A 10,510-nucleotide genomic window follows, 5' to 3' on the forward strand; every position below is an offset into this window, starting at 1 on the left:
ACAAATGTTTTTCAACTATCAACCGCACCAATAAAGGGGGGGCAGAAGCAAAGCAAACCCTACTTAAAATTATTTGACTTTGGAAGATCTTTACGCCTTTATGTTGTAACATAGATGTCTGAGCTTCTCAGAACTCACTTCAAACAAAATTTCAAAATCATACTGTGAAGACCTTACTCAGAAATAGGCGAGATGCTGGATTCCCTCCCTTGGCCTATCTCCACTCCCTCTGCAACCTCCTCCAGGCTGAGACTTAAGAAGCGAAATGATGGTGCCTACCGGGAACGCCCCGCCCACAGCACTCAGGGGAGAGGTGGCTGCTTCAAAACACGACACAATCACACACAGTCCGTCTGTCTATACAAGTTGCTCAGGACAGTCTGCAGCTTAGTTCCAACACTCCAGAGGGCTGGGGTGGAAAGTTAATTCCACTGGACATGAACCTTAAAGGCTGCTGAAGAGCTTCCAAACTGATTTTTATTTGATAACTTGTGGGCACAACATTAAAACTGAGTAAGTAGAAACCTAAAGCACTGGCCTTTCAAAGGGCTCACACCTCAGCCATTTGGCTGTCTGCCTCTTCTCAGAGGAAGCTGCATTATTCTGCCATCTGCCCGTGCTGAGGACGAGTCTCCTCTGTGCCAAGCCCTGAAGAACGGCAGTACCCACATGCACACATCTTGCGGAGGCCTTCTCACTCCAGCTCATCTTCTCCCCCGCACCCAGCATTTTGAAGAAGAAAATCATAGTTTCTAGGATGTAGAAAAAGAAATACATATGAATCTAAACCCAGGCAGAGCCATTTGAGAGCCCTGGGATGTTTTTTTCTGGCAAATAAGGGGGTCTCAGAGCTGGAAGCTCGGAGAGGTAGAAGGTCTAAGAGGCTGAAAGGCTAATAATAAATATGAGCACTCCCTCTCTCTCCAGGGACAGACCATCCAACTAAAAATCCAAAGCAGTCTCAAGGATCCTGAGCACATTCTAATTGCAGTCATTCACGAAAAGACCAATCTAGACAACTATAAAAAAATAAAGCAAGGGAATGATTAACACAAAATTGAGGATGGTAGTTATGGGGAGGAGCAGGGAGACATAATCAGCAAGCAACACACGGAGGTCCTCAAAAATACTGGTAACATTCTATTTGCTAAGCTTAGTGATGGGGATCTAGGTATGCATTTCATTATTATTATAGTATATACAATTTATATATCTCCTTTTGTATATGTGAAACATTTAAAATGATAAAAGCCCATTCTGAGCTGGATGTGCTGGTTCTTGGAGAACAACATGAATGCTACTGCTCTGGATCACATTTTTAGCTAACCCTTCTATACTACATTCTGATGTTATCTTATTCCTCCGCAGATTATCTTTACAAGCATTCCGGTACAAAATTAAGCCACTGTAACTTTGCCAGTGGGCCACTTGCATCTCAGCAGCAGAAAGACTTGAGGGGTGGGGTGGGGTAGGATTTGGTGGGCTATGCCTCAGGTGAGAGAACAGGACAGGGGCAGCAGAAGACATCAGGCAAAGGCCCTCTTTGAGGCTGGCAGTCCTTTGTGTGAGCTACGCATTGCTTATGCTGCAGGTAACAAAGAGACAGAATGTCTCCATCCACTTCCACTCTGCAAATTACTAATTGTATGGCAACAGATCTGTGGGATAAAAGGAGTTAAAAGTATTAGACTAGACAGGCCCACCACACATTGATATAACCATTGGCCACTTTTCAAATTCCTTGAAACCAAAATATAAACAATAAAATAGTAATGCTCTCCCCTTCTTGTCCATAAATCCCCTCTACTGACATCCTAGGACTTACACATGTCCTTTTCTAAAGTAACTTCCAAACCAAGATGTCCAAATATCAGGTTTTGTGGCCCCAATGTACCTCTGCCCCTGCTAACGCATAGTGCCAAGTCAGCCAGCCTGTGCCATTTCCAACACATCATAAGCCAGTGTCTGTTCATGTGCTACAGGCACAAAAACCATGTGTTCATTTTTAGTTCCAATACACAGACATCTGTGCAGCAAGGTCAGATCCAAAACTCCATCATAAACTAAACTAAAGAACCTATGGAGAGAACTTCCAGGGAGAGGCCAGGAGGCACAGTCCAAGGCCTAAAACCTTAGGAATGATGTTAGTGGGGAAAATGTGAAGGAGTGAAAGACATAGGCTCAAATGGACAGACAGAGACTTCTGAAGTCAGGTTGCTCATTCCAAAAGGGAGCTGCCAACCACAACCACCTCATGGAAATATAGTTGAAAAGATCAACAGAGTATGGACCCAAAACCCAAACATAAAGTCAGAACTTCCTCACCACACCGTAAAATCATTTTGCTCTCAGCACATCATGCTATTTCTCAAAAAGATCCCCTCAGACCTGAAGACTCAGGAAACAGAGAAAAGGGTTTCTCACAAGTGCCAGGTCTGTCCATGACAGCAGGGCCCCAAACTGATGCCAAGGCAGCCTGCCTCTCTTCCAGAATTGTACCTTTTCCCCTAACAAATAGATGGAAACCACTGCAGAACTGTTCTCCATTTTTCTACCTCACAACTATGCAGACTGCCAGTAATAGCCTCAACTGTTAACTGGGAAAAAACAAATCTTGAAAAATTAACAAGGTACCCATTTCCAACCAAGTGTGTATTATGTGATGAATCAAAAAGGTCAGATTAAATGCTATTTCTCACCAAATACAAAGGAAGATAATCAGCTCAACATATGTGAAACAGACAAGGGAACTTCACTGGTTTTCCTGAAATAGCAATTCTATATTACACCGAGGCCCACAGGCATCAAGCCCAGCTCTTTGAATTCCAACATATGTGTGTTACAAGGCCTAGCCCAGTTCTCCAGAACAGAAACCTGATTAGTTGGTGGGCCCATTTTTTCCTTCACTTGAAGAGAGTTCTCTAAGCTAACTCGTACTAGATCTGAGACTCAGTATGTTCAGGCAGTTCCACTTAGCAGACTAAAGCATCTGAAAGGAACTAAAGTGTGCTTGATGTTAAAATATGGAAACTGTTAAGCCTTATAAAATGATTGTTAGGAAGTACTTTCTAGTGATAGCTGTGGGAAAGGTAGATGTTGAGAAGAGCAAAGAGAATCATGCCCAGAGGTTACTGTAGAAGCCCCAAATTACACAGCAAAGACTACAGAAAGTTCTAATTAACTCCAACCAACAATAAGGAGGAAGGCATTTACCTTCTGGCAAAAGACTGACATTTCTCATGGCTTCCAGGTCCTACCAATCAAAACAAGAGAACAAGCTAAAAACCCAAACTCATCCTTTCTCCCAACAGGGCAGACTGACTTAGGAGGTGCAGATCCATAGAAATCACAACTACCCTAGCCAGACTTACCAAGTTTCTCACAGCTGCAAGGCTGCCAGCAAGACTGGCACATAGTAAGCTGTGGAAAAGCTAGCAAGCAAATCTAACAGCACCAAATCCTAAGTATGAAAAAAAATAAATAAAATAACCAGTTCCATCTTGTTACTTCTCCACAAAATATTCCATCTCAATTTCTCTTGTCTTCACTCTATTCCTATAAGGAAAAGAACAAGACAGGAATCACTCCCATTTTACAGATGAAAAAAAACAGGGAAGCAGGAAGAAGAAAAAAATTGGCCTGCACCCCACAGCTGATGTTGGGAGTTCTAAATGGAATCTGAATGTTCACATTCCCTGTACAACCTGCTGCCTCGTAACAGCAGTCAACCAGACATTCACACTCAAATACCTAGCTCTTCTCCAATTCATCAGAAAAAGCCCTTGGACCAAAAAATGTAATTCTCCAGTGCCCTGAACTAAGCTTCTTTGCAGAGCTACAGCCCAATTTGCTCGGCAGCAGAAATCTGTATTGTGCTTAGTGTGAGAGTTGGTGACAGAGCAACCAATGACCATTAAATTCTGCTTCCAAAGGCAAAAAACCGTATAATGTTATATGCCTTTTCCTCTTTCTAATCTATTAGATGTAGTAGCTAATTTCACGCCACACCTCATATTTGGCGTCCCGAGAATCTTAGACCAAGTCCCGGTCAATATGGAACAAAGGCAAGACAAACCACAAGAAAATTAGCAATCTATCCTATGTCATTACCCTCAGCTTCAATCCTACCCTCCCCCCCATCTGATGAAAATTTCATCTGTCCTGGTAAGTGGAGCACCGACTGCAGAGCCTACCTACAAAAAAAGCTGCTTCAGCAGCCATACACTTTTCCAGACCTAAGCTCTCAGCATGAGTTCACTGGAAGGCAGATGCAGAAACAGGCCTACCTGCAGGGGCACCACGCATAACCTACTGATTCCTTTAGGGAGTTCTGGTTTGGTCTGATCCCCAAGATGAGCCCCTGAGCAGTTGTTCAGAAAGGGAAGCAAAGACAAATTGACCCCACACTTCCTTCTTGGAGTATCCAAGTTCCCTTGAAAAGAGAAGTCCACAGAGGAGTGGTTCCCAGTTCAGGTCAGAACTTCAGGATCAACTGGGGAGCCTTAAAAATGCAAAATTCTTGGGCACTCAGACATAGTGATCTTTTCCAAAAGCTCCCCACGTGATTCTGGTGCACAGTAAAGTTCTCAATTTATTCGTCTGCCTGTTCTTCAACCTTGGGTTGTGGCTGCTAGCGTCTCAAGAATCCATCACATGACCTGCACCAAAACCAATTCCAATCTTTCTAAGAACCCATTCAGTAGCACAAACCACAACAGCAGTCACCACAAGGGAAGTCTCATTTCATTGACACAAAAGTTGACAGTTTTCTAAACGGATATTACAGATCTAACATGGGATGTCAGACAGCAATCCACCCTCCAGAAATGCAAGAAAAAAACTCAATGTCTAAGTTTGGAATTTTCATCAACTGGCCTAGAACTCATCCACCAATGTCCATACCTCATACTTAGAATTCTCACTTGGGCTTGAGAACAAAACCATTTTCTATTCTCACAGGCAGTGGTCAGCACACACGCCTGAGATACCAATATAACTAAGGGACCAACCAGGAAAACATTAACACTTCGAAGAGAGACACCCAATTGATTGCTGGCCTCCAACTGCACAAGTTTGTCACATCATTTATATGCATGAGTGCGAAGGGGGTGGGGTGCTGATACACAGAATAATAAGGTGGTCAAAATGCAACAACAACTTTTTGCCCCAAAGGCCAAACATTTCCAGCAACCTCTATGCCAAGTGTAATGGTAGGCAAGCACCTTGGAAAAACTTTAAAAGCTGGGCCAGGGTGGGGGTGGGGAGGGGGGTTTCAAATCACCTCCCACCTAGAGAGACGTTAACCAGCTGAGAGGTGTCACCGGGAAGAACTCTTTAAGAGCGAGAGCTGTTCCCATAATTAGCTCTGACCCAATGGGCGATGTCACCACCTTTAGCCCCAAGTCTCTGCCTCCTCATGGAGCCCATAAGAATTGTCAGGATCGTGTTAGCAACAGAATAAAAGGGAAATGAAACAAGGAGAGAGAGTTTGTCAGCCAGCCCCCAGGCGGTCTCACCTCCCCGCGTCCAGCTCCCGGCCCGCGGAGCCTCCCATGTCCGTCAGGCTCGCAGCTGAAGCAGCCAGCTCTCCAGAAGGCCTCTTGCCGGCCCCATCCCCACCGCCGGAGCCACCGTTGCAGCTCTTCGTCCGAAAGAGGCGACTGAGGCGGATTTTGAGGGAGCCCTTCCGAGAAGGGCCCGCGAGGGGCCGGAGGGGCCCAGGAGGAGGCGGGGGCGGGGGAGGTTGCTGCTGCTGCTGCTGCTCCCCTCTACTCAAGCGCCCTGGAGGAACCAAGTCCTGCAGCGGGAAGGGCACCGGGGGCAATTCAGGGCCTGGGGGCTGCAGCAGAAGCCGCCCGCCCGCTCCTCCTCCGCGGCCAGGGCTGCTGAGCTCCTCTTCCGAGCAGCTGTTGGTCTCCAGGCTCTCGGCCTCCGACTCCAAGCCCTCCAGGACCAGCAGCGCGTCGCTCGTTTCCGTGGGGTCCTCCCCGGCCTGCGGGGCGGCAGCAGGGGGCTGGGGCTGCGAAGGGGGCGCCTGCGGGGGGCACGGGCACGGGCAGCAACCCCCACTGACCGTCTTGACTCCCGGTCCCGCCGGCTGCCCGAGCCCCAGAGCCGCCAACTGCGCCTCTAGTCCAGCCGCCGGGCCCCAGGTCCGCTCGAGCGCCAACCCCGGCGGCAGGGCCTTGGGGTCCAGGGCACAGCGGTGCCGGGGACACAGCAGTTCCGAGGGTCCCGGCTCCGGGGCCGCCTCCGCGTCCTCCTCCTCCGGCGGCCGACCCACGTTGCGGAACACCATCAGCTGCGGCGGCCGGGAGCCCCGCGGGCCGGGCCGCGCGAGGAAGGGTGGCGGCGGGGGACCATGGCCCGGGGGCGGCGGCGGCGGGCCTGGCTCGGGGGCCGCCTCTCCATAGCCGAGCAGGCGGCTCAGGACGCGGTACGAAGCGGCCGCCGCCGCCGCCTCGCCATCCCGGAGCTCGGCCCCCTGCATCGGGGAGAGGGAGGGAGGGCGGGCGGCTGGGAGCCGGGCTGGGGTGGGGACTAGGCCGGGCTCCGCCGGAGCCCCGCCCGCCGCGGCCCCCGGAGCGACAGCGCTAACGGCCGCCGCGGCCTCTGCCTCATAGAGGAGGGCGGGGGGGGGGGGGGGGGCGGTCGGCGAGCCCAGCGCTAGCGCAGGCCTCGCGCCGCCGCCGCCGCCGCCGAGGACCGCCCCGCGGATGGCGTCACTTCCGGGAGGCTGTGACCACGCCCCTCTCCCCAGGGCGTGCTCGCGCCGGCCTCCACGGAGCGTGACGTTGCACGCGGCCTGGGCCGCTATTGGCGGAGGACTGCTTCACGCCTGGTTCTTCGTTCCTACGCCGGCTCTTGGTTTTCACTTCCCGGGCGCTCAGGCCGAAGCCACCCCTCTCGGTCAGGTGGAGCGGCTGCGGAAAGCCCGGTCTGGTCCTGGGAGAGCCGCTGGCCTAGAGGGGACCTCTGGTTCTGGTCCCGCCTATGCCGCTATGCGATGTGTAACCGTGGCCGAGTCATTTCTTCATTGACTAACTGTATCCTCCTGGCATCAGTGAATATGGAATGACACATGAATAATGTGTTCTACACCCAGTGTGCTGCTAAATGTTGAACAGCCGACTCTCTGGGAGGAAAAGGAGAATGTATGCACATATGTATCAGTACATAAGTTTATAAATTATAATGATGTAAAGGATGTGTAGTACACAATTTACAAATAATAACATACAATTGCTGATTTCATGTAACCAATTGATTCTCACATAGTTCTCACCAATTGATTTCACATAATAGAACCTATTGATTCTCCCTTGCACACTGATTTTTGCCAAATTCTTGTGTGGGTAGCCGACCTGTGGTTTCAATTGATGGAGGAGTGTAACTGCGACATGAATGAATGTTGGTTGATATTTTCCTCTATGTCAATGTAAGAGGAAAGAGAAAAACTGTCAGTTATGAGAGCGACTCCTTTGCTGACTCAGAAAACGATTTTCAAATGCTGAAAGTACATTTCCTCAATTTTTGTGCTATGCACAATGTATAAGCTATAGATATAACATATTAAATTTTAAATCTGAATTAACATTTTCTCCATCACTTTCTTAAATGTAGATAATCGACAAAATAAATCAAGGCTTTCATTTGCAGCGTTTGCGGATTTCCATGGTGTAAATACTCCCATCATGGCTGATTTCAATCTATCAACTTGACTTTACTGAACACAGAGTTGGAAAGAGACGAGCAGTAGCATACCATTGTGTAGTAGTTTCATCATGCAAATACAACAACATAAATAACCTTGAGAGCATGGGTAAATAATAGTAGTAAAATTATTAGGAAGTGATGAGTTTTGACATCTTTGATTTTAATATTTGTTTAATTATGATTGTTCAATTTAATTATTAATAGTGACTGTGTCTAACAACGGGCTTGCAAAATTCCTGAAATTTTAACACTTGGCTTTCACAAGCCTGTATGAGCCAGCTCCACAGCACCACTAGTCCTCATTTTTCTTATCTGCAAAAGGATAAGGATTGCTGCTCTGCTTACTTGCAGGCAGGTTGTGAAGATCAAGTAAGATCAAGCTTGTTGTGTAGAGGCAATGGGACTGGAGGCAGAGAGGCCAGTTAGGAAATAAATGCACTTGTTCCATGAGAGATGTTGAGGGATGCAAGGGATGAGGAGGATCAGCCAGCAGAATTTAGCAACTTTAGTACCTGAGGGTGCATCGAGGGGAAGAGGGTTAAGGGTCTGCTATGAGTCCTGCAGCCAGAGAGCCCTTTTTAAGATGGAAATTTGTCCATAGCCTGTGATTCTAACCCTTCATGGTTTCCCATTGTTCTTAGGCTAAAGACACAACTCCTTAAGGAGGCCTGTGGGGGTCTGACCCCTGTCTCTCTCTGGCCTCACTTCCCACCAGGCTCCACCTTGCTCTCTCCCCTGTGCTAGCCTGTGTCTGGCTCGCACACATATGGCCATCGCATAAGCTATTCCTTTTTCTCTAAAGGCTTTTTCCTTCTCTTTTTGCTTAGTAAACTCCTACTCATCCTTTAGATTGGGCTCACTCCTCACTACCTCAGGGAAATCTCCCTGCCCAGGCACTTCCTCCTCACTGAGCTCCAAGACCACTCCTTTGTTGCACGTATTGCACAGGTGTCATTTGTCATCTCTCTGTGGGGTTATTTGATTAAAGTCTAGCTTCCCTACTAAGCTGTAAGCTCCAGGAGGGCAGGGCTATGTTTGCTTTTTCCCCATCATGGACTCTCCAGTGCCAAGGACTGTGTCTGGCCCTTGATACCTAAGCATGGAATGGTGGTTCAACCTCACACCTTGTAGGAGGCTCCTGATACAAATCTATCTCTAATTGTGCACAAAAGAAGTAATATCCTTCCTTGCTCATGAAGAAACTGAAGCTCAGAGAGTTATTCACCTAGGGTCAGAGTTCAAAAAGGTGAGTGGAATTCAAGACCAGCTCTGTCTGACTCCAAAGATTTTATTCTCTACCCTCTCTCTCTCAGGTGTCACTCAGGTTCCTGGAGAAAAGAAATGAAATTGCTATAGGATCACAGAACACCCCACCCAACATCCCTGGCTGTCTCTGGAAAAGTCTCTGGCCCTGGAACAAATTACCCCATGAATGCAAGGCGTGTAGCTCGGCAGCGCCCTCTGCTGTCCAGCTGCTTCTTGGCCCCGGAGGGAGGCTGACCATGTCCACCACCTGGGGTATCGCCACCTGCCCAGAGCACAGAGGCTCAGGGGGACACACACAGGCTCTTTGTAAGGCAGGGCAAGGAATGCTGCCTTTTTCCACTTTCTTAAATGTCCAGGCCTGTAGCCCAGGTCCTGGAAAAGACATTGAAAATTAAGCTCCAAGCAAAGGGAGTGTATCTTTGTATGAGTTGTATTTGTGTTTGTTGAGTGGGTTTTGTGTCCACACATACCTCTTTCACTGAGGGCTATGTCAGTGGTTCCTGCAGTGGCAGGACCCTCAGTTCAACAGGTATGTGGAGAACAACTCAGAGACCTAAGCCAGTCCTGAGGTTCCCCCAGTCATCCAGCAGTGGGCTATGCTTCAGGGCTGCGGGATGAGCGGGACAGGCACAGTCCCTGCTGCTCTGGAACTTGCCATCTTGTTTGAGTCCCAATCGTGCCATTTCCTGGATGTACGACCAAGAGCAAATAATTAAGCATCTTTGAACCTGTTTCATTTGTAAGAATAAGTCAATAATAATCCCCCTTAGATGGGGCTGTTGTGGGGATTAAGTGAAAACTTACATCTAAATGCTAAAACACTATAAAGACATTAGTTGTTATTATTATTAAAAGCTTCTTGGAGGAAAAAACAGATTACTGTTTTGTCTTCACCTAATGTGTTTTGTTGGCCCTCAGCTAATGGCAACCAGTCATACCGAGAATGTGGAATGGGTCACTTGCTCCCCTCCATCCTCTCTCTGTTAACACACACATTATCAGAGAGGCCAAGGAGAGAGCCAGGGATGTGTGATACAGGTCTGACCCCACTGACCACTCAATGGCTTTACGGCCTGGAGAAGGTCACTCTGCTGACATTCACTTTTAGTTTTAGTTTCCTTCTGTATTAGAGAAAGGTCTGGGCTGGAGGCACTCCTAGTTCTGCCATCATAAGGATTCTGCTTGGGGGTGTCCTCTAGCCCCCTTCCCCTCCTCCCACTCCTTACATTCCCATTTAGGGTTCTAAAGCAGAATTGTTGTTTGCAGAGGCCACCTGTAAAGCAAGGGAAGTTTTTAGCAACCACCACCCATCCCTTCCTACATACACTCAGTGATCAGAGACATTAAAGGTTTAAGATTGTAGGGGACAGAGAGAGAAGGGAAGAAGCCAAGAGACAGCATGCACAGGTGGGGCCAGATCGCAGGGTGAGTGGGAGCACATTGGCAGTGGAAAGGTGATGGAAGTGGCGGGGGGGGGGGGGGGGGGGCGGCAGGGGCTTCATTCTGCGGCTACCCGCAAGAATCCACA

At 48.5% G+C, this 10,510-nt stretch overlaps 1 protein-coding gene across 2 annotated transcripts in view; it reads right to left on the minus strand.

Annotated features, from left to right (window-relative positions):
• Positions 1–6,631, minus strand: part of SOCS7 (suppressor of cytokine signaling 7) — a 29,816-nt gene extending 23,185 nt beyond the window's left edge. Inside the window, exon 1 of one of the 2 annotated variants that reach the window (XM_023652650.2) lies at positions 5,517–6,631. In XM_023652650.2, the coding sequence (XP_023508418.1) occupies positions 5,517–6,490 (974 nt within the window). In that variant the 5' untranslated portion in view covers positions 6,491–6,631. The remainder of the gene's footprint in view (positions 1–5,516) is intronic. The other variant, XM_023652651.2, reaches the window with a different exon arrangement.
• Positions 6,632–10,510: the final 3,879 nt, after the last annotated feature.

Source organism: Equus caballus, chromosome 11 (assembly GCF_041296265.1).
Source record: "Equus caballus isolate H_3958 breed thoroughbred chromosome 11, TB-T2T, whole genome shotgun sequence".
In the NCBI taxonomy this organism is placed as follows: Eukaryota; Metazoa; Chordata; class Mammalia; order Perissodactyla; family Equidae; genus Equus; species Equus caballus.